The 22,541-nt window shown below is 35.8% G+C and overlaps 4 protein-coding genes across 8 annotated transcripts; 3 read left to right on the top strand and 1 right to left on the bottom strand.

Annotated features, from left to right (window-relative positions):
• The first annotated feature begins 166 nt into the window (after positions 1-166).
• On the top strand, positions 167-5,539 carry LOC142504820 (amino acid transporter AVT1A). Of its 2 annotated transcripts, XM_075617641.1 has the most exons (13): positions 168-399; positions 484-744; positions 2,242-2,522; positions 3,126-3,340; positions 3,524-3,547; positions 3,633-3,813; positions 3,900-4,119; positions 4,213-4,348; positions 4,447-4,464; positions 4,559-4,706; positions 4,816-4,859; positions 4,990-5,052; positions 5,226-5,539. In XM_075617641.1, exons 2-13 carry the CDS (start codon positions 536-538, stop codon positions 5,319-5,321), a joined length of 1,635 nt encoding a protein of 544 aa, XP_075473756.1. In that variant the 5' UTR covers positions 168-399; positions 484-535; the 3' UTR covers positions 5,322-5,539. The 2 variants fall into 2 exon arrangements, with proteins under 2 accessions (XP_075473755.1, XP_075473756.1); XM_075617640.1 differs by having other exon boundaries at positions 167-744.
• A 551-nt stretch (positions 5,540-6,090) lies between these two features.
• On the top strand, positions 6,091-8,804 carry LOC142504819 (pentatricopeptide repeat-containing protein At3g14730). 4 transcript variants are annotated; one of them, XM_075617638.1, is made up of 3 exons: positions 6,091-8,243; positions 8,344-8,479; positions 8,668-8,804. In XM_075617638.1, exon 1 carries the CDS (start codon positions 6,256-6,258, stop codon positions 8,131-8,133), a length of 1,878 nt encoding a protein of 625 aa, XP_075473753.1. In that variant the 5' UTR covers positions 6,091-6,255; the 3' UTR covers positions 8,134-8,243; positions 8,344-8,479; positions 8,668-8,804. The 4 variants fall into 4 exon arrangements, with proteins under 4 accessions (XP_075473753.1, XP_075473751.1, XP_075473752.1 ...); XM_075617639.1 differs by having other exon boundaries at positions 6,347-6,482; positions 6,575-8,479; XM_075617636.1 differs by having other exon boundaries at positions 6,091-8,479.
• Positions 8,805-9,652: 848 nt separating this feature from the next.
• Positions 9,653-14,228, top strand: LOC142506258 (nudix hydrolase 16, mitochondrial-like). The gene is made up of 4 exons (XM_075619458.1): positions 9,653-10,431; positions 11,775-11,889; positions 12,824-12,907; positions 13,692-14,228. Exons 1-4 carry the CDS (start codon positions 10,361-10,363, stop codon positions 13,956-13,958), a joined length of 537 nt encoding a protein of 178 aa, XP_075475573.1. The 5' UTR covers positions 9,653-10,360; the 3' UTR covers positions 13,959-14,228.
• Positions 14,229-14,803: 575 nt separating this feature from the next.
• On the bottom strand, positions 14,804-21,633 carry LOC142505091 (transcription factor-like protein DPB). The gene is made up of 9 exons (XM_075617915.1): positions 20,696-21,633; positions 20,058-20,137; positions 17,746-17,789; positions 17,371-17,433; positions 17,137-17,283; positions 16,910-16,978; positions 16,621-16,719; positions 15,643-15,713; positions 14,804-15,324 (listed from the first exon to the last, which is right to left on the bottom strand). Exons 1-9 carry the CDS (start codon positions 20,962-20,964, stop codon positions 15,114-15,116), a joined length of 1,053 nt encoding a protein of 350 aa, XP_075474030.1. The 5' UTR covers positions 20,965-21,633; the 3' UTR covers positions 14,804-15,113.
• Between the last annotated feature and the right edge of the window lie 908 nt (positions 21,634-22,541).

A 22,541-nucleotide genomic window follows, 5' to 3' on the forward strand; every position in this document is an offset into this window, starting at 1 on the left:
ATAATATAACTTTCATCATTTTAATTATTATTTTTTTGTAATTTTTTTAATAATTATAATTAATATATATATATAAAAAAATTACAAGTTCAGGCGCCAAAAATGGTAATTTACAGAGAAAAGAATCAAAGCAAGAAGCGATAGGTACCAAATTAAAACATTTGATAGCGATGAATTTCATGTCATCTTTTTGCTGTCATCTTCTCAGCAAAATCTTGTGATTTCTTCCATGAATGTCAGCCACCCATACGAAACAACGTGGGATTTAAGGAGCAAAATCGGCATAAACCTCTCTTCATTTCTCGCTCCATCTCTCACACAAACTCTTTCTCGCGAGTGGCGTGCATGTATGTACACAGGCAACGGTGTTAAATAGTCCAGCGGCGTCGTCTTCTTGAGGTGAAATATAGCTCCCGTGTATTCCTTTCGCATCATTTTTTGTGGGACCGACATGGATAGTCCCATGAATGTGTCTGCTTAAAGGGTTCTGCGAGCTGATCCATTCTGCGTAGGAGGCTTGACGGGGAATCTTGTGATGGCGGAGAACAAGGATTCATTGGAGCTATTTTTGGAACATGGTGAGTATGATGGCGATGAAGGTGGAGTGGAGTTGCTGGAGGAGGAGGAGGGAAGTATAGAGGAAGGCGGAGAAGAATGTGAAGATGAGGGGGTTCTTGATAATGAAGGCGGCGGAGTATCCCGCTATTCTTCCCTCTATTCTCAGCAATGGCCTCAGAGTTACAGGTGATGATGAATTTAAACAATTACTTGTTTGATTTATAAACTAATTTATGGACTTATTATTTTCTGTTGGTTTTTTTTATATAGCGAAACTATATGATTTAGTGGTTTTCTACTCACACAAAACCTTGAATTTTATCCATCAATCACATTCTTGGATTCTAGGTTGGGAATATATGCTTCTGAGAAAAGTTTGGCGGGTACCATAGAGTATCCAGGGACGAGTTGATGCATTTTACAACTGAAAGTTACGTTTTCAGAAATTACAAATTTGAAACACGGTCTATTGCATCCCCTTGCCTAGGCCCGACTGGGATAGAGAATATGAAATGTGTAAATATGTGCAAAGGGAAGATTTAGCAGACAACTTACTGTAAAGGAAAATTTCACCTGTTTTCAAAGAGACTTGAACTAACTTGGAAATTTAATTCGGTACTCGATAAGCTCAAGTCATTCTTTGGTGTTAAGTATTGAAATGTTCAATGTGATTCATCCAAAAATTCTTTTAATATCAAATTGAAACGTTATCAAATCGAAACCATGAACGATAGTTCTTGGAGATTCCGTGACTCCTGCTCTTTTTTTGAGATTTATTGCAATAAGCTTGGCAGTGACATTAGTTTTTGACAACCACCATTGATATACACTCATCAAATTACTTTAAAAAACCCCGATATTTTGTCACTCTCTTGAAGTCCTTTCCATATGATGTCTCATATGCCCTGCTTCAAGTTTCAACTCTTCTGCCCATTTTCAAATGAGATTCAAAACAGAAATCATAGGGAAAGATTAAAAAAACAGAAGAATCACATCAAAATTACTACGAATTTACCATGGAAAGAAACAAGAAAGTCGAATGCACAGAACAAGTATTTGTTCACTTGTGGCAGTAAGATTGAATTTCATCCACGCAAGATAATTCATTACCTTATTTTTGTCGCTATGTATTTTTAGCCAGCTTTGGTTGTATTTCATGCTTGTAAGATGTGCCTTGACATGTTACTAAATACAATGAAGACTAATCATACTGGAGATAAGATTGAAAGATTGGTTAGACGGATGCTTTATCCTTTAATTGTATTTTTTCGGTGTATCGAGGAACTTAGTTTCTTATTAATTTTTTTTTTTAAAAATAGGAGCTAAGATGATCCACAAAAACCGCTATGCATGTTTTGGTCCGGCATATTATTGATAAAATTGATGTAGATTTTTGCAGCATCAAATTCAGTTTTGCAGCCATATCCATCAATTATATCTTTCTTGCTAATTTTATATTATCAACTCTTTTAAAGTTTCTCTGTTTGTCCCAAATGTTGGCGTTGATCATTCATCTCTGCTGGAACTTATTGACTGATGACAACTATTGTGGTGCAACAATCAAACTGTTATTTTCAGTTTCAATCTTTTGGTTTGGTGGATCAAATGCTTGAAGCTCAAAGAGTTATTTTCTGTTTTAGAAGGGGCACTGAATCTTACAGCTCATTAGTTTTTTTTCTTCAGAGAAACAACTGACATATATTCAATAGCTGCATCACCAAACTTTGGGACACTTCGGCGTATATCTGGTGCTGGTTATGCAAGCATGGACATCAACAGTCAAAATATCTGGGACTCAAACATAAAGGCGTCCCTGCTTAGTGATTATAAGGATCAAACTGAGGATATTGTCACTGACTTGAGAACCCAATCTTCATTGTCCAACAAAGCTTCGTTGTACAAGCAACTGACAGGAGAATTCTCTTCAAGGCATGGATGTAGCTTAGTTCAGACCATCTTCAACTGTAAGCTACGGGATCTACCAATCTGTAAATTTCTTACATTTTTGGTGAACCGAGTACCAATTTACAACTCTGCAAATAACATTTCTGATATATTTTGATGACCGTCCCCTATATATTTTTTTAATACTTCCCCAGTTTTGCTTTATGAAATGGATTCTCCACTTGACTACGCAGGATTTTCAGATAGGATCGTGAGTGTTCAAACTTATTGTATGAGAGTAGGGACGTCAATCGACTGACTTGAGTCGAATACTACTCAAATTGATGTATGAAAGTTCGAGTTCAAATTACTTTTGCTAGCTCGCAGCTCGAAAATTAGACTTAACTGAGCCAAAGTTTTGCTCAAATTAAGTTCAATGCTCGATTCATTATTTTCGAACTTGATTATCCAACTCTATTAAGTAATACTCAAATAACATGAACTTGTGAGTTCATCTAATATTAAATACATTTATAAAATGTTATGAATCTATTGAAATTAGTGAGTGGCTCTCTAGCTATAAAAAATTATTTAATCTAGATTTTTGTTTGAATTTGATAATTTAAATAGTTCAATATTATTATTATTATTATTTGATTTTCTCCTTTCCTAATATGACACAGGTATTAATGTAATGGCTGGAGTTGGACTTCTTTCTACACCTTATACGGTGAAAGAATCTGGCTGGGCCAGTCTGCTGGTGCTTGTTCTCTTTGCATTGATCTGTTGTTATACTGCTACTCTAATGAAATACTGCTTTGAAAGTACAGAAGGAATTATGACATTTCCTGATATGGGAGCTGCTGCATTTGGGAAATGTGGACGCATTTTTGTATCTGTAAGTTGTTATTACTGTTAGTTTATATCGATGTTTGTTGCAAGTAGACTACCTATGATCAAACTCTCCTCTAAGGAGGAAAGGGCATGAACCAAAAGATTGAAAATGTCAAATTATCTGATTGATGTACTACTTTTGTTATTTTATCTACAGTGACGGTACTTTATCTTTGTTTTTGTGCAGATCATATTGTACGCGGAGCTATATGTAAGCCAAGTGCTTTACGCCACTGTTTTTGGATTTTGGTGATTTGAAAAACTTGACTTGATTCTAACACTTCCTGTGAGTGCAGACATCTTGTGTGGAATTTATTATCCTTGAAGGGGATAATCTCACGAGACTATTTCCTGGAACATCTATGAATTTACCGGGCTTGCAGCTGGATTCCATGCATTTGTTTGGGATTCTCGCTGTTCTTGTTATCTTACCAACTGTTTGGTTGAAAGATCTCCGTTTAATTTCTTATCTTTCAGGTATCTTTGAGAATTCTACTTCTGCTTCATACTCTTATAATATTTACCAATGCATGGAACTTTGAGTAATCTTAATCTCTTGGCAGCTGGTGGTGTCATTGCAACAGTTCTGGTGGTTCTTTGTTTATTTCTTGTTGGGACAGTGGATGGAGTTGGATTTCGTCAAAGCAGTAAAGTGGTGAGCTGGAGTGGCATGCCTTTCGCCATTGGTGTCTATGGTTATTGCTACTCCGGACACTCAGTGTTTCCAAATATTTACCAATCAATGGCTGATAAAACCAAATTCACTAAAGCGATAGTAGTATGGTACTGAACAACTGATATTTAAAACCTTTATCATGTAGTAGTTGACTTTATCTGTTCTAGATCTCACGACTGTTGTGTTTGGTCGCCGTGCAGTTTCATTCTATGCGTTATCATCTATGGTGGTGCTGCTACCATGGGATTTCTTATGTTTGGTGAAGACACAAAGTCACAGATTACATTGAATTTACCACCAAATTCAGTTGGTACTAAAATCGCATTATGGACAACGGTGAGTCTTGACTCCTGATGGATGATGAACACTATGTTTGAGCTTGTTGAAGTGCTCTGTTGACTTTGTTGATTCACTTCTTGTTTGTTTTTGTGCAGGTTGTCAGTCCACTCACCAAATATCCTTTCAGAAATATCTGCTAAAATAATATATTGTGGTGCTATACTTCATATTTTTGTGGAAATAGCTATTAATTCCTTAGCTGTAAATAAGTATTCCTTGTTGATGAACCCTCTGGCCAGAAGTCTGGAGGAGTTGCTACCTGCTAGCTTGTCCAATAGTTATTTGTGTTTTGTTCTTCTACGGACAGCTCTTGTCATATCTTCCCTAATTGTCGCATTTCTTATTCCCTTTTTCGGTAGGTGACTGTCATGTATTTTACCTTCTACTTTGACATTTTATGTGTGTCTTGTTGTTTCGAATGGTATACCAACCGATGAATTTTATTTCTTGTTCTTCTTTTGCAGGTACTATGATGTCTCTAATCGGTTCTCTTTTTAGTGTTCTTATGGTAAACATGCCAAACTTCTATCAATTTTATGGATGCTAAGCATTTTTTCCTTTATTTGCACGACAAACTTCATATGGAGTTTATAAATATAGAGTTCCTAACACGAACGCGTCATGTGTCTTTGATCCAGGCAATAATAATGCCAGCTTTATGCTTCTTGAAAATCCAAGGGAAGAAAGCCACAAAAACTCAGGTTGTCTCCCTTAATTCCAAGAATCTTAGATACTCCTCATATTGTGTCTTCTTTTAGTAGTACATGTTCAGGGTGGTGAAATATTTTCTTTCATTCAGAGTTGGATATTTACGTGAATCTCATGGACCTTTTGTCCATTAATCATTCTTGTCTGCCCTGATTTTCTCTCTCAGGTTGTGCTTAGTGCTGGTATTGTGGCTTTGGGAATTTTCAGTGCGGTTTTGGGAACTTACACTTCACTGTCCGAACTTGCAGAGCAGTACTCATAGATTTTTGGAAGGTTTCAAGTTTCAGCAAGTTTATTTGGCCTTCAATCTTGTGAAACGCCATATTTAAAGCTGTAAGACAACCATGTCTCATTCCAGAAGTTGTCCAATCTTGAAAGTGTGAAACCTGAATTGTGGGTTTCATTTGTTTTGTTGATTGGTAATACGTACATCCTTGTTTTTAGGGTTTTTCAGCTTAATTTACCAACTTTCTTCTTCAATCCATGTCAAATTTAAATAAAATAATTATTTATTTATGGGTTAATGTAATATCATGTAGCCAAATAATTTATCTTTAAAAAAGTATCCAGGTAATTATATTACAAAATATTTTTGAATATTTCATTTTATTACAACATCGAATATAAAAAATAAAATACAAAGATTCTTATAAGACTGTCTCATAATTCAATATTTTGAGATAAATCATCGACCTATTTATTCAAAAGTATTAATTTTTATGTCAAAAATTTTATGTTTTATTATATATGTGGACCGAGACGGTCGTCTCATAAAAGTCTACTTAAACTAAAAATAGTTTTTGAAATTAAACCAGATATCAATTCACACTTAATCGTAAATTATACAATCAGATGATTATGAACATTTGGTCCCTTAGAATCTAGACCTGTAAATGACTGTTGCATGAAATTATGAAATCGAAATTTCCCCAATTTGTTGGAATTAGGTTTTACTATTGCGATTAAAGATTAAATCGACCTTTGTTGATAATAATAAGATTAAATCGACCTTTGAAATTCAGGCCCAATTTTTCAGCTATAAAAAACCAAAAGCCCCAAAGGCCTACTTGAAAATATTCCGTCAAACCATCCCCGCCGTACTCTCTCGCCGGAGCCACCAATCATTGTATCTGTCCACCGCCGTTGCTTGCCATTTTTGCTGAAGGCATATAAATTCGTACTAGATTGCATTCTGAATGAATAAAAAAGCGATCTTGGCATTTCAGTTACGCAGAACGCGTCACCAATTCTCCCGCAACTTCTCTTGCAACTCAACTCCAGCTCTAGAACTATCAACCTGCATTGCATGGCTTCAATCATGTGCACAGAATCAAGAACTTTGGCAAGGAAGAAAAATCCACGCACACATGTTCTATCGTGGCCATCTTGATTCTCCTCTTTCTTCTACTAGCCTTATAAATATGTACGCTAAGTGTAGTTCCATTGATGATGCTTTATCTGTTTTTTATGAGTCTACCCACGTTCATAACGTATTCGTTTATAATTCTATTATAGCTGGATTAACCATCAATGACATGCCAACTGACGCTTTTGATTTGTACTGTAAGATGCGACTGTTAGGTGTAGCTCCTGATAAGTTTACTTTCCCTTGTGTAATTAAGGCGTGTCCAGATTTTTTGGGTTTGAGAAATATTCATGGGTTGTTGCTTAAACATGGGCTGAAGTTCGACTTGTTTATAGGGAGTGCACTGGTGCATAGTTATTTGAAGTTTGGATTGATTAACGAGGCAATTGAAGTGTTTGATAGATTGCCTGAGAGAGATGATGTTGTGCTTTGGAATGCTATGATTAATGGGTACGTGCATATTGGGGAGTTTGGCAAGGCCTTGATGATTTTTAGGAGGATGGCAGACATTCGGGTCAAAACTAACAAATTCACTATTACTGGCGTACTATCAGCTCTCGCATTGGCTGGAGAAGTTGATAATGGAAAGGTAATTCACGCATTTGGAATAAAAATGGGGTATGATTTGGATACTGCCGTTTCAAACGCGTTGATTGATATGTATGGAAAATGCAGGCAGCTTGCGGATGCATTGAAGGTTTTTGAGAGCTGGATTGAGAAGGATATGTATTCATGGAACTCCATTATAAGTGTTTATGAGCAATGCGGCGATCATGATGGAGCTTTGAGGCTTTTGAAGGGTATGTTAAGCTCTAGGTTTCAGCCCGATTTAGTGACTGTCACTGCTGTGCTTCCTGCTTGCTCAAATTTAGCAGCACTAACACATGGTAGAGAGATTCATGGCTATATGACAATACGTGGATTGATCAAGGCTGGTAGTACATATATTGAAAATGCAGTTATGGATATGTATGCAAAATGTGGGAGTATGAGAGAGGCACACTCGGTTTTTGACAAGATAAAAGTTAAGGATGTGGCATCATGGAACATTATGGTAATGGGATATGGCATGCATGGGTATGGAAATGAGGCATTGGATCTGTTTTACCGCATGTGTGAGTTTGGGTTGGAGCCCGATGAGATATCATTCATCGGAGTATTAGCAGCCTGCAGCCATGCTGGATTTGTTGGTCAAGGTCAAGAACTTCTCGCAGAAATGCTGCCTCGATATGGTGTTCCTCCAGCTATTGAGCATTATGCATGTGTGATTGACATGCTTGGTCGAGCTGGACAGCTTGAGGGGGCTTTTAAGTTGTTGTCGAATATGCCAATCAAACCTAATCAAGTGGTGTGGAGGACATTCTTGGGCGCATGCCGCCTCTATGGAAATGCTAACTTGGCTGAGATTGCCACCCAAAAGGTTCTTGAGCTTGACCCAGAGCATTGTGGAAATTACATTTTGATGTCAAATATTTATGGAGAGACCGGAAGATATGAAGAGGTGGCAATCTTGAGAAAAACGATGAAGCAACAGGATGTGAAGAAGTCACCTGGTTGCAGCTGGATTGAACTTGGAAGTGGCTTGCATGTGTTTTTTACTGGTGATAGAACCCATCCTGAAGGATCTGTTGTTTATGAAGGATTAGATTTACTAACAGCATGTAGTGAGCAATGCTGCGTGCTGGACGCCATGGAAAGTTGTATTTAGAAGTTGGCAAGTGACTGGTGGTATTGAAGATAATAATTCCAGAAATTGTCACGCCTAATTGTTCAGCCTGTTGGTTATTAACTTGGATGCAAAGGAGCACGCACACCAAGGCGAGTGTCTTTGATTGAATTCATTGAACTGGCAGACTATTTACAAGTTAATATTGTAGCATATTCTTAATTATCACTAAGGCTAATTCAGTGATGTCAGGTGGCTTTTGTGAATTGACGGTTCGGTTCATCTTACTCGTAAAGTGAGAGATTGAACAACAAAATGCATATTGCTGGACTGGGTATCGTGGAGAATTTTCCCTATCCGACCCGTTACCCTGCACCATTTTGTATAGGTTAGATATAGTAACCATTGCTGGTCTATTCATTCATTCGTACCAGGTTACTGTGTAAAGATATACATGGCTGGCTTATTTGTTCTTTTTTAGTTGGAAGTAACTTTTTACTGAAAGCGTTGGAAATGCTCCAGGTGTTGGAAGCACACACAGTTCGTTTAAAGTTTGTCTTACCTTATTAATTACAGGTAACTTGTTGAGGCCTGTTTATGAAAAGATCCATGCATCAATACCCAGGTTTAAGAAGTTCCAAATGACAATTTTTGTTGGGGGAACAAAGGGTGCAGACCAAGACGTGAACCGACACACAAGATTAAAAATCCAGAACTTGGCAAGGTTTAGGCAAGCTTTATGTGACAACTACTTATTCCCATTGATGGAATCACTAAAATTGCTGACAAAAATCTTGAGCATGATTCGTCGACTGAATTTCTAACCCTCCGCTGCTTCACTTTGCCTTGCCTTTTTACTCTATAATTTCTCCTCGTTCCCTACAAAATATGGGCATTCATATTTTGCAAAGAAATAATTCTTCGTGACAACATACTTAAGTCTTTTACATTCCTTGTCACCCTCTCAAGTTTTTGCTTCTTGTGTTGTCTCATTTTATTCAATTAACTGTCAGTGATGCTATTGTAGAGAAATATTATCTAAAAGTCATTCATATTTCATGTATTCCTTTTTTTTTTTCTTCTGGAAACTCTACTTCAATGCTGATGGTGATTTTCATTTTTTTAGCACAATTGGCAATTATATGGGGTTGAAAGCATGCCTCGTGGTATAATTTGGTGTGCCATATTTTTGTAGAGTGAAGGCATGAAAAGTGGTGTATGAGTCAAATGCATGTAAAATTACTTCCAATGGATGTTTGAATTTGTACACATGACTTTAGTGTCTCTATGCGATCCACCATTGCACCAACTAACTATTTATATGCACATTTTTATTCCATCTACCCCTTCTTTTTAGAGGTCAAGATACCCACCACAGTGGAAAAACTTCATAAAAATCCAAACTTTGTTGAATCTGTACTTCAGATCTGTGGTCAAGTGGACTGGTCTGAACCATCGAATGAACAAGATCCATCAAGAGTTTCGAGCATGCGGAGTACTAATTATTCATACTAGCTAGCATGTCGTCAGACCGGATATGTATGAGAAAGGAAAAAAAAAATCAAATTTTTTAAATAAAAGTTATTAATTTTTAAAATTGAAAAAGTATACATGTTGGAAATATAAATTGAACATTTTAGCCATTGATTTTGTTTTTGTCTCTAATTTTTTACTGATAAAAAGGTAATCATCCAAGCTGGAATGACGTGGCTAACGGCTCGAATGAATGGAAAGCTTCTTCTCAATGGAAAGTACAAAACTGTCCTTGGAAAGACTCAACACTGCTTGCCAAATCGGGGAAGGGTATAACCGTCATTCAACGCACGTGGAGGAAATAAAAGAAAAGAATGCAATTTGAAAATAATAAAAATGGAGTATTTTATTGTGTGTATATAACCGACCTCCCAAATTCGAAGCACCAAAAATTGACCGAGGACTCCAAAATTTCCCAAAAAACATGCTCCGATTCATTCGCTGCGCTCTCCCCCATTAACTCACGTTAATTTTTCTCCCCTTTTTCCTAAAAATAGGTTTTCGGAAAGCAATGAGGAAATTTTGGGTTCTTTTTTTGGAGAAATTAGACTAGATATTGAGGAGTAATGCGGGGTTCTTAATGTCCATCGTGATTTTTTTTTTTTTTGATTCCTTTTTATCAATGAAGGGCGGATTTTGATTGCTGTATATATACAGGCAGAGGGGTAGATTCGAACTTCGTTCACGTTTAATCGTTTTTTTGTTGATTATCATTATTATTATTATTATTGAATAAATGTCTGAATTGGTGGCTCGAACTGGTCGGCATCAGCAGCGTTACGAGGATGGTTACCGCCTCATTGCTGGGTATTTTTCCTTTCGCTCACTATTTCGTGTGTATATATACATGCATGCATACTTTGACGTGTGTTTGATTGCATGTGAGTTTCGCTTCAATTTTTTTCAGCTAGGGATTGGTTTTGGACGTTTCCTGGAAATTTTATTGATTTGATTTCAAAATTGGGTTTTTGTTTGATTGAGGAAATGTGTGGCTTTTGGGTTTTATATTTCATTCCTTGATTCTCGAGGTATTGTTTGCTGCTGGGTTTTGTTTAGTTAGGAGACAATGTTGATTAAATTGTCTAAGGCTTTAACTTCATGCATGTGTATTCAATCCCATAGATGATGAAATGCATGTGATATAGAACCTAAGATTTTTTTATCCTCTTGTTTTGGCTGGTATCTGTTGTTGTTAATGCTTTAATTTTCTTTTTGTTAATCGTTCTTATGTTCACTCTCTGGACCATGTTGAGATTACCATAATCCCGTTCCTTAATTTAGATTTGTTTTGATAATTTTGCAATCACAATACCTTTTTGGTTGTAGAGAACATGGGAAGTTAGAGAAAAAGGATTCAGAGTTTCATTTCATATGTACATGCCATTTTGTCACCCAGAGATCAGCTCGTCTCAAGTTTCGCTTGGTATAATTAATAGGCCATTACGCTAAATGAACAAAAAAAGTTAATTTCTTCTCAACCTTAGAAATCTGCTAGTGTGAAAGAAGCTCTGTATGCATTTTCTTCAATGTCTATCAGTGTATGACCATTTTAAATTTTGATTTTTGAGAACTTGGTTTCTCTCTCTGACAAGCAAGACGAATCATAAAAAGAATGTGAATGTCCATGTTACACTATTGAAGTGTGCTTACATGCAGAATCAACTGTTGGTGATACTATCTGGCATACTTGACTGTGTATGTGATCTTAGACTCATTTTACAATTTGCAACATTTTAAGCTAAGAGTGAATTAGCAAATTGCTGGCTACCATTTTGATTGATTATCTTTTGTGGATGAATCCTAAGTTTGGAATTATTTCCACCTATGCTTGTACTTTCAATCAATTTGATAAAGGTGGATGATATATGCATCGATATTCATGTGCTAGTGTGTCTTATTTTGTGCATGAATATACTTAGGTGAACCTCCTTTGATATTTCCTGCACTTTGTCTTACCTGTACTGAAATATATTAATAATGGATATGAAGGCAAAAGAAGTTTCAAAATTTTCCCTTAATCAGGGATTACGACAATTCACATCATCATGCATTATTTCAGTTCTTTATAAGTAGTCTGCCCTGGTAACTTTTTTCATACGAATAAACATGCACTATAGTTTCTCGTTTCTGACTGGTACATTCTTTCTCAGGTGTATTCCATTCAAATGCATAAATGTGGAAAACAATGGAGGTGATTCATCTGAGATGATAGTTGAAGTACTAATGATCAATTCTACTAGTGGACCTGGTCTTCTATTTCCCAAGGTGTGAGTTGTGGGCATGCACATCTAAATAGTTGGGAAGTGATGAAGCATTTTCATTTATTGTTGTCTTTTTATTGTTTATGACATTCTTTTTGTTGCTGATAAGTTTATCCTGGTCACATTTTTTTTATCCTTTATTGATAGTATTCTAGAAAACGCTTTAGACAAGAAGATTGCAGGAAAAACGGACTTTTTTTATTTGTAACTGGATGTATATACTGAGGGACAGTGAAAGCATCTTATGGATTTTTTTTTTATGATCTAAATTAAGTTTCTTGTATTGACTTTGCTTTGTTTGTTTAAGTTGATAGCTATGCGACCTTTCCTTGGTGCAAGCCTTGAGTGCCTATTTGTATGGCTTTGACTGGTCATCTAATGAAATCTGAAGCTGGTTTTGTTTTCCTTGAGTTCAGCCCAAATACCATTTTCTCCTGTCATTGCAGTATATTTATGTTCAGAGATAACTATTCATTGAACGCAATCAGATTGATGTGATTGTAAGGATTAATTCTTGAAATCGAAATGGTTAAAAAACTACCATAGCGATTGTTGAATATTATTATGAGAATATTTTTGCTTATACCGCACATTTGTTTGATCTTGCTTAGGTGAAAATTTGTTGTGCATCCACACCAAGTATTCTATGAGATCGTGTGATTTATATGTTGAATTGAATGATAAGAATTTGTCGCTGGTCGGGAAAATCATTTAAATTGTTTTAACTGAGAATTTGACGAATACAATTTTTTTTAAATGTGTACAGATTTTTTTTAAATATGTCTACATCCAAAAACTGGAAACTCTGTGAATCAATTTGATTAAGATATTCTTCTTTAATTTTAACGTGTGCCTCTTAACTATGTGAAATTAAATGCATAATAAATATGATAGTGGCAATGCTACCATCATTGTGCTTCTTCTGTTCTTCTTTACAGGGTGGATGGGAGAATGATGAAACAGTTGAGGAGGCAGCAGTTAGGGAAGCCGTAGAGGAGGCGGGAGTTCGAGGGGATTTAATGGTAACATATAATGTCAAGTTGTTTTCCCTCTTATGTTTGTTTATCATTTATGCTTCTCCGATCTAAGGACCTAAGGTTATATATGTATGATTATTAATAAAATTCAGTTTCTGTTCTACTAAAGCCAATGCCTCAGTTTTGCTTACAAGGTGACATGTTCGTACGACAATGAAGTAACCCCACTTATATGAACATGATCAACACTTTAATTTTGAGTTCAAGAGCACCACCCCGGTAGTTTCTTTGTTGGTTGATTCAGGTGTTAGTGCATAAAAAGCAAGCCTGGCACATTCTCAGGGAAGTAAAACAATTTTCTAAATTAAAGCCAATTAGTGCCTATTGTACTTCTCTTATTGTTTTTCCCATTATTTATTAGGCATAAAGTCCTACGGTGTTGATAGGATTTCCTGGCCTAATAAAGCCTCAAACTTTTCCTAACATTGTTTTTTCAAGTATTTTTTTTCTAGACATGAAGTTCTGGAATTGCTGTTAACTGTTTGCGTGTTTTGGATCTTGATTGTCTTATGCCAATTAGATGCCTTATGACAAACTTCTTATAGTACATCTAAATTAGTTCACCCCACTTCGGTAAGGCCCACACCTTGGATTGCTTCTTGAGCTTAGACACTGACATTTGCACTTATTTACGCCTCAAATAACCATGAATAGCTCTATAATCATGATGTACTTTTTATTATTTTCTTGTCCCCTTGTTCTGCAATGTGAATATCATGATGTTTCTTTAAAAAATCAGAGCTTAAAACTATGCGTTGTTTTATTTCAGCATTATCTGGGATGCTACAGCTTCAAGAGCAAAACGCTGCAGGATGAATACAGTCCAGAAGGTTTGTGTAGAGCTTCCATGTATGCTTTGTTTGTGGAGGAGGAACTCGAATCCTGGCCAGAAAAAAGCCAGAGAGAAAGAAGTTGGCTAACCATTCCTGAAGCCATTGCATGCTGCAGACATGCTTGGATGCGAGAGGCCGTCGAAGAAGGTTTCTCGAAGTGGTTTGCCGATGGCATGGTTAGAACATTGCCAGAAAAAAACTAAAAAAAGAAATTCCTAATTTGACGATTATTCGAGCATTGAAGCCTCTACAAAGTGGAAGTGACATGCAAATATCTATGTTATTTTAGGTGTTCAGAATGCTTTGATAAACTTTTTTTGGTCCATTAATTAGTTGAGAATAGGGAGGATTAAATTACAAATTTGCCATACTTTACGGCAATGTTTGTTTATTCAACAACTTTACTGATTGATTGATACCTGATTATGGCAAAACCTTTTGGTTTGCTGGTTCGTGCCGATTTTGGAAAGGATGTCTGGAGACTTGTTTTGTCATAGACACTTCAAAAAATTATTTGATACATTATCTCGTAACACACGGTACCCTTTTTTTTGGGCACTTGTAATGACTTAGGTTTGAGACGCTTTTTTTAAATAAAAAAAATTAATAGAAGCTAAACATTAAAAATATTTCTTAACTTTCTATTGATATCTATATTTTTCGTTATTTGAATATTTATAACGAGAAAATTGGATTTTTTATCTTAAATTTTTGTTGTAATTTTGATTATTTATGTTATTTCGGTCGGTTTAAATTTTTTGTGAAAATTATAACTGTTTTATAATGTGGTGCTGACAAGAAACCAACGAGACATTGATGTGTAATTAACACATCAGTACTTTCAACAAACTTCATGAGATACATCTAAATAAAGCTTTTTCTCTGAGGTGGATAACGCAAAAAACATTGAGTATGTTGGCCTTGAAACACCCATAAACACCACAAATGTATTAAAAAAAATGCATTTCATTCCGAGCTGAACGGAAACAAGATAATGAAAATTAAGTTTACCAGAACCCCCGGAGCATAGCAATACTTGTAAGTGATCTTTGGTGCCTATCAGTGGATGATCAACATTTATAAAGAAAGGTCAAATTTGACTAATCTCTGTCATTGGTACAAGTTCTTACACATACACACACATATATATATACAGATACCAAGAACTGAAATGAAAAACCTGGATACGATTCTATGAACTAATGAACATGCTAGATGATCAGAGAAGCAAAAAGGGAATCCTAAAACCTTCCATTTCCTATGGTTGAGTGAAAATTTCTTAAGGTGGTGAAAAGCTACAAATGAGCGCACACGATTCAATTTCATATTTTTACATGATATACAGAAGGTGTGAGAAACTAATGCTCATTTTTAACACGTGCCTTCAATATTCCAGGAAGGGAAGGCGAGGCAGGAGGAATGGCCGGAATGTTTGATGTTGAAGGATGAGGGATTTGAGGTTGGTAATTGGGCACATGGGAGCGGGAGCTCTCCCCTCCATCACTTGGTTTTTCGCAAAATTTCATTGCTTTGAGAATGTAATAATCATCATGTAGCTCAAAAGGAGTGCTGCAAAGAAATGAAAGAATCTTGTGTTAGGAACATTGGAATCATTGTTTCCTTAAACATGTTGATTCAATTCAACGCATGTACAGTGTGGGGCCACATAAAATTTGAAATTAATGCAATCCAAGCTTGTAAAAAACCCAGAAGAAAAATGCACTTAAATGGCTTGGGGGTACAAAATATGTTATAAAAATATATGTGCATCATCACGTCTTTGTAGTCGCTCAAAACATTCTTTAAAAGTTAATCTGTGGCATGCAACAGAAACTTTCCTTCAGCTAATTACGTACTCAGGGCAAATGCCTTGAAAAATTCCCTTACCTATTAAAATCAAAATGCACCAACTGCATATCTTCAGATATTTCCACCTCCACTGTGGCATGAGGACGAGTCTATAATTTTTAAAAAGCAAATATAAGAATGATATCCAAAAGTGCATCTTAGCTCTATTTCAAACGATCATGAAAACAAACCCAATGAAGAATAAAAACCATAAGCATGGTTATACACAAGATATCACTATTATAGTTTATCTTCATGTAAGTGCAACCTGGTCAAAAGCTTTTCCGAATGTAGTATGCCATTTTACAAAGTCCTTTTAACAGAAATACAAAAGAAACCAATGAGGCAAAATAAATTTTGATGATGTTCTTTCCATGCACTGTTTGAATTTCCACTTCGCCTTATGTGAATGAATGTCAAGGTTGTTCATGGAAAGTCCCCATAAATGCTAAACATTCAAGGGCACTTCAATCATGATTAATTGATAAGGAAAAAAACCTTAATACATATATTAAATTGTCAATCCTATTTAACACCGAGAGAAAAGCCAAGAAAGAGCCAATCATGAATGTACCAATTTATTTTGAGCAAGAGCCAAAGGGGTAGTGCCCGAGCTTGAGCTGAAATGTTGTTCACGAGCTTTCAAGCTCAAAAATAATTTTTATATTTAAATAATGATACAATAAATTTTAATTTTATGTATGTGGTATTAATATTATTAACTAATATAATTTTATATATAGAGCTCGTGAAAGAGTTCACGAGCTTGACCGCGAGCCAACCTCATGATTTGAGATGTGAACATATTTATGAACAGATTTCATAAACCTGATTTGAGAATGTGAGCTGGCTCACGAGCCGAACAAATTTATTTTGAGCTCAAAGAGCTTGAACTCGACCTTTTGTGGTTGAGAATTTCAGGAGCTCAGACATGCATATATAACAAACATCACAAAATTAAAGTTTCTTTTTGAAAAAGCATGTGCCAATGTTGACAGAAATAACAATCAACTCTACCTGAACCAAAATAAAAGGCAATGCCACTCCACCACTTGGAGTGTTTCCTGAGCTATATAGTTCTTCATTCCGCCGTATCAGGTTTTGAAGGCCAACATACTGCAGCAAAGAATTGGAATGGAGAAATCGAAAGAAGTGATACTATGGAAAAAATGAAATTAAGTTACACATCAAGAAATCAAATTCAAATGAACCTCAGTGAAGCAGTCAGTTACATAAGAAAGAAATCTTAAATCAAATTCCAATGAACCTCAGTGAAGCAATCAGTGTACACAAGAAAGAATATTACTTGTTCCTCAAGCTCTTCCAAATATGCTGCTTTCTTTTCAATTCGATTTCTAAGTCCAAGACTTTCAGTCTGCATTCAATTTATTCCGTTGGGATGAATTAGCTAGCAGGCTAATGTAAATAAAAATTATTTCGCACAGTAAGAGTGAATCCGGAAAAAATGGCCCATTCATGTGATGAAATGTAAAAGGTAAAGAACATGGTAAAAAGAAGGAATGGAAATCTAACCTTAAGTTCTTTGATGTCATTCAGACTAGTCCGCGGTAGACCCTTCCATTGAATTTCCTTTTTATCTTTAGAAATTATATCCATTGCCATTAGCACATTTAAAGCATCATATACCCTTCGACGTATGTTTTTCTCATCATATTGTTGCTGCCATACGGTCAAAATTTAAAACCTGGACAACAGGTTTTGCAGCAAAACATGATATAAAACTAAAGTTCCAAAACAGTAACAAACCTGATCTGGAGATGTTACACAATTGCTAGGATCTGCAAATTCAGCGACAAGTTCATCAGCAACCTGAGGAGAAATTATTTGTCAGATTCAGATAGAAAAGGATAGAGACATCATTACAGTGATTGAAATGGTGAAAGTTGCAGGACTAAACCACCATACGGCACCACAAATTGGAAAATGCCAAATAAATACAGAAGTAGACAAATAGCACATGACTCCAGACCTCTTAAACATTTCCTCTAATATCAAACCATCATGACAATTAGGATATCATGAGCAATACCCAAATTGAATAAACCAAAAGCAGGTAAGAGAAATTTTGCGATTAACTTTAACAAAAAGGGAAACAGAGGGAATTTACGTAAGCCATCTGACCTCATTATATGTAGTTCTCCCTTTGCTTTCCACTTTCTCGCACACTATCCACAATGAAAACAAAGATTAACCATTACTCAACCCAAATAAAGAGTCATAATGAAATAAAATTTTGATAACTGATAAGCCACAGTAATAGCCACCATTTGATTTGTGTTTTTAGTTAAACTATTATCTCTTACAGTTAAAACTATTCCCTACTATAATTTCCTTCTTGGAACCACGAAGTGGTGATAATACATAATTTTTTAAGATTTCTTAAGAGTGAAACACAACAAAAACCAAACTTACTTATCAGTTATTTTACACACCCTTAAGTCTACATGACCATGTCAGATTTTGTACTACGTACAGCAGAATAGCATTCAATGCTTTGCGATAAGCATAAACGGAAGACTGTTACCAGTTTAACGATGCAAGATAATTCACAAGGCAATTAGAGCCCATAACGCATGAATGAATTGGTCGTTCCTTCGTAATCAATTTAAAGAAAGTAAGCACATATATTTAGAATTGATATCCCATTGGTTCTCTAGTTCTACATCATACAAAGTATCAAATTGAATAAGGCAAGTAAATTAACCATTCTAATCCCATTAAAGAGACATGCAGTATCTTGTTATAATTCTGTATTTACAAAGTCCTTTCCAGCTTTTCCATCTCAACACTGTAGTAGAGGACAAACCATTGCCTCCACATAAAAGGTTTGATCTCCTATGATAAGTAGGAGGGAAGGTAATCATTAGTCTATGAAGTTAGGCAACCAGCAAAACATAATATTAGCCATTGTATGCTTTATATTTTGGCTCTGGCTAACATGACAACTAACCAAGACCTCATGGATAGCTTGTTACACTTTGTGGTTGCCTAGTTACCTCTTGTTCTCATGTCTGCAAGCCGCGAGGAATCATTTAGTTGGTAATGTAATTATGGCCCACAAAAAATCTGCCAAAAAGCAACGCACCACTGCTACCACATTTGTAAGTTATGTTTAGATTGCTCAACACTGCAACTTGATCTTTTATTGTCAGTGGTCTAAATCGCCTTCAGGCGCACCACCTTTCTCCTAGGCGGTAATGTAGGCGGTCGAGGTGAGATGGGGCAGGTTAGGCGGGCGGGCAAAAGGTCCATAAAAATTTAAAAAATCATAGTTACTAATATATTATAATCTATGTCTTCAAAACATGATCCCAATCCAATCACCAACAAGCCCTACCTCCTCCACCTCAAATCGCTGCCGCCGCCAGGCCAGTCCACTAGATTATAACTTCTAGTTTCTAATAAACATCATTTAATTTATGCATATATTGCATGATTATATAAAATTAAATATAAAAAAAGTCAATCATCTAAGCGGCCGAGGTGGTACAGGGTCACTGACCGCCCCGCCACCGCCATTTACAACATTGTTTATTATTTAACAGCCCTAAACTTCACAATTCTGATTAGGTGCAATGAACAAATTTTGTAAGCATGGGTAGAATGGGTTTCTGGAAGGCTACATGTTTACTGTTCAGGACCAAGAATAATCTACCGCACAAGCTAATGATGGACAAATATTTGTAGGCCATCAACATGGTAACTTCTAGAGAATGTCAAGATTATAGCTAAAAGGAATTGATTGACTAGTTATGGGTACATCCTTGAGGATTTGCATAATAGTATCAAGCACATTCTAAATTCTTTCTATTACAGCAGAACAGTAACTCGCTCACACAAATTAAGGCTTGTTGACCAAAGTCCAAACCACATGAATTCCTTAACTTGCTTTTATTACCCATTTATTAATTATTTTATAGAGAAGCCCTCTAACTCAAAAAATGTGAACCATACCTGATGCCAGCCTAACAGAAACCCGACTAAGAAAATGTGTCACTGCCAAATAACGTATGAATTCTGATCATTAGTTCATTAATACTTTATTAACCAAATATAGTCGTGCCCAACGATAACAGACCCTTTGAAAACAAATTTATTTTGTGACCAAAGTCACCATAATTCTGTGTCATTCCCATGTGTGAAGAACGAGAGGATAAATTACTATGCACAAATTAAAGCTCATAAATTTCACAAAGATATGCTTTCATGTTAAATTCTGCACTGGCTTCCCAAATTTGACTCATTCTGTGCTTGTTTATTTAGTCTTAAAAAGCAGAAGTTACTATGTTAGTTATATACACCATCTCTTGAATGCAATCTCGCCGGACAACTATCTACAAAGAATAAACTTTGAAATGTTCATTTGAACATGCTGCGTAGGTAACAATTTCAGAAAGAATGAAATGGAATAAGAACATATGATAAACAAAAACCTTTCATGCTAAACTGGCGAAGCCCTCGACCACCCTTATCGCCACCAACAGCACGCTGACCTCTCTTCTTCTTCCCTTTGCTGTTTAAAAAAAAGTATGATACAATTACAGTTGCAAAGGGAAAGAAGATTCTCACTGTCAGAGACGGCATTCACATTTGTAAACATTCCAAAAGTTCTTCTAACTGTGAGTAGTGATCAGCAGGGTTACACACAATTAATTCAACTTTCTCTGTGTTAGTCATGTCATGTGAACCATAGCTCAATCATTGGCACAAATAATGTTAAAAAAAACCTTTTTGTCCAATCTTTTTATGCGGTGGTATGAAATATAGTGATCCCGCATTAGTTTCCCGGACCCCTAAATCTAGGATAATATGGCGTATAAACCCACAACCTATATTGTCCTTTTCCTTAACTCCTCAGATGTACGTGGTTTACAATGTTCATTGCATATCAACAAGGTCTTCTTCTCACTGCAACAATTCTGCAATGTTTACTCTTTGACTTTTTTATTTGAAACTATAAATCCACAAAACTAATCAGCAAGATTCAAGTGGTTATAAATCACATTATACTAGCTTTAAAGGCCTCTGGCCTGCAGCACAATGAAGTGAAATGAAAGACTCATCGTCTCACCCAGATGTCCCCTGAGATCCAGCATCGTCTCCTTGGATATCAAGATTGTACAACCGAAGGCAAGTGCTCTCACTGACTGGAGTTGCCACCGCAGACTCGCTTCGGCTCGAGGGAGAACCCACACTTCCGCTTGTCGTTCTAGATTGACCAGAAACAGTGGTTCCCCATGACCTAGTAGCTCCTCCACCAGCACCTAAAGAAGCAGTTGATAGGTTCCTATTCCCATCGGCTGGATTAGTATTGTTGCTGTTGGTGCCACGATTCACCATTTCCCCAGATAAGCATACAGAGATTCAAACTACAACGACCAGAATGATGACTCGAAATTTATGAAAATTGCCAGTAAATCTAGTGAAAATCAAAATCCTAGGAATCAAAGAAGATCTTGGTTTCGAGAAGAATAATCCACAAAGTAGATTATACAGAAGAACCAGCAAAAACCTAGGAAATTTCAGAAGCACCGCACAGCAAAGAATCCAGAAATATAAGAAGCCGCCACAAAAAATCCTGTGCTTGAGGATTTAATCCGAAAACCCACAAAGAGAAAAACAAAATAAATCCAAAGACAAACCCAGGTCAGCACCACACCAGACGGTAAAATTCTTTGAAGGGGCGGTCGAATTTACCCATATAAAACATCAAGAGACTAGGGTTCACGTCCACTGACTTACAACTGTCAATTGTAACTGCTACAACCCAACAAAAAGGGTCAGTTTTCAATATTAGCTCAGTCACTCCCCAAACTCCTCTTTCCCCACAGTATTTTTTTCAACGTACAACCACAAATCAAAAGCACTTAGCCTAAAATTTGTGAAACTTTTGGTTAGGTTTATGAATCAAATAGCGAAGTGCGAAGGAAGAAGTACGAGTTTCTTGATCTGTCGAAGAAAGTGGAGGAAGCGTTCTGTGAATGCGAGGAAAATAATGAGGGAGGGAAATCATTTTTCCTTTTTCCTTTAATTAAATAAATATATTAATAATTAATAAAACAACAAACGAAAAAAGATTATTACTGATTAATGAAAATATAAATTGTCGGGTTAAATATCGTTTAATTTCAAGGTTCTAAGAGTAAAATTGCAATAAACTTTCGGTTTTTTTTATTTGTTGTCTTTTAAATAATTTCAACATTTGTGATCTAAGGGGTATGTTTGTTTTTTTAGTTGTTTTGAGTATGTGTTACAAAAATCCTTGAAATATCCACTTATCACAAATATCATCTCGTTTTCACTTCTTAAATATTTAGACCCTCCGTTTTTCCAATCCGAGTTGTTGGAATTTTTCCCGTCTCGATCGATATTGAGATAATTATCAGGCGTATAATCTTCGTCCGATAGGATTCTCGGTCATACCCAAATTATCAATATATTATAATAATAAGAGCAGGTCTCTTGTAAAGACGGTCTCACGAATTTTTATCTGTGAGACGGGTCAATCCTACCGATATTCACAATAAAAAGTAATACTCTTAGCATAAATCCCAAACCCCCAAACCCCACGACCTGAATATCGGTAGGGTTGACCCGTATCATAGATAAAGATTCGTGAGATTGTCTCACAAGAGACTTACTATTTTTCACAGCCGCTTAAAAAACTTTCAGCTCAATTAATTTATGTTGTATTTAGAAAAATGAATTTGAAATTCATATATTTCAATTATTGTTTTATTGTTAATAATAAATTCATATTTACTTAGTTACAAATCAGTCAAAAAAAAAAGTAAAATAAATTTTAAATACATCTATTATTGAGTAAATTTTAAATTTATTATAATTAATGTAAAATATTTTATAAACACGTAAGAAATAATTTTAAAATATCTAATTTTTTTTTTAACTATAAAAAA

This window comes from Primulina tabacum, chromosome 10, assembly GCF_025594145.1.
Source record: "Primulina tabacum isolate GXHZ01 chromosome 10, ASM2559414v2, whole genome shotgun sequence".
NCBI classification, from domain to species: domain Eukaryota; kingdom Viridiplantae; phylum Streptophyta; class Magnoliopsida; order Lamiales; family Gesneriaceae; genus Primulina; species Primulina tabacum.

What these genes read in the sequence shown, in the direction of transcription:
- LOC142504820 (XM_075617640.1), top strand. Translation starts at nt 536, where the DNA reads ATGGCGGAGAACAAGGATTCATTGGAGCTATTTTTGGAACATGGTGAG. An exon ending in CAATGGCCTCAGAGTTACAG is followed by an intron (nt 745 to 2,241) that starts GTGATGATGAAT and finishes TTTTTTCTTCAG; the next exon opens with AGAAACAACTGACATATATT. An exon ending in ACTAAAGCGATAGTAGTATG is followed by an intron (nt 4,120 to 4,212) that starts GTACTGAACAAC and finishes GTCGCCGTGCAG; the next exon opens with TTTCATTCTATGCGTTATCA.
- LOC142504819 (XM_075617636.1), top strand. Translation starts at nt 6,256, where the DNA reads ATGAATAAAAAAGCGATCTTGGCATTTCAGTTACGCAGAACGCGTCAC.
- LOC142506258 (XM_075619458.1), top strand. Translation starts at nt 10,361, where the DNA reads ATGTCTGAATTGGTGGCTCGAACTGGTCGGCATCAGCAGCGTTACGAG. An exon ending in GGTTACCGCCTCATTGCTGG is followed by an intron (nt 10,432 to 11,774) that starts GTATTTTTCCTT and finishes ATTCTTTCTCAG; the next exon opens with GTGTATTCCATTCAAATGCA. An exon ending in CTGGTCTTCTATTTCCCAAG is followed by an intron (nt 11,890 to 12,823) that starts GTGTGAGTTGTG and finishes TCTTCTTTACAG; the next exon opens with GGTGGATGGGAGAATGATGA.
- LOC142505091 (XM_075617915.1), bottom strand. Translation starts at nt 20,964, where the DNA reads ATGGTGAATCGTGGCACCAACAGCAACAATACTAATCCAGCCGATGGG. An exon ending in GGATCTCAGGGGACATCTGG is followed by an intron (nt 20,138 to 20,695) that starts GTGAGACGATGA and finishes TTTTTTAAACAG; the next exon opens with CAAAGGGAAGAAGAAGAGAG. An exon ending in TCGCCAGTTTAGCATGAAAG is followed by an intron (nt 17,790 to 20,057) that starts GTTTTTGTTTAT and finishes CATTGTGGATAG; the next exon opens with TGTGCGAGAAAGTGGAAAGC.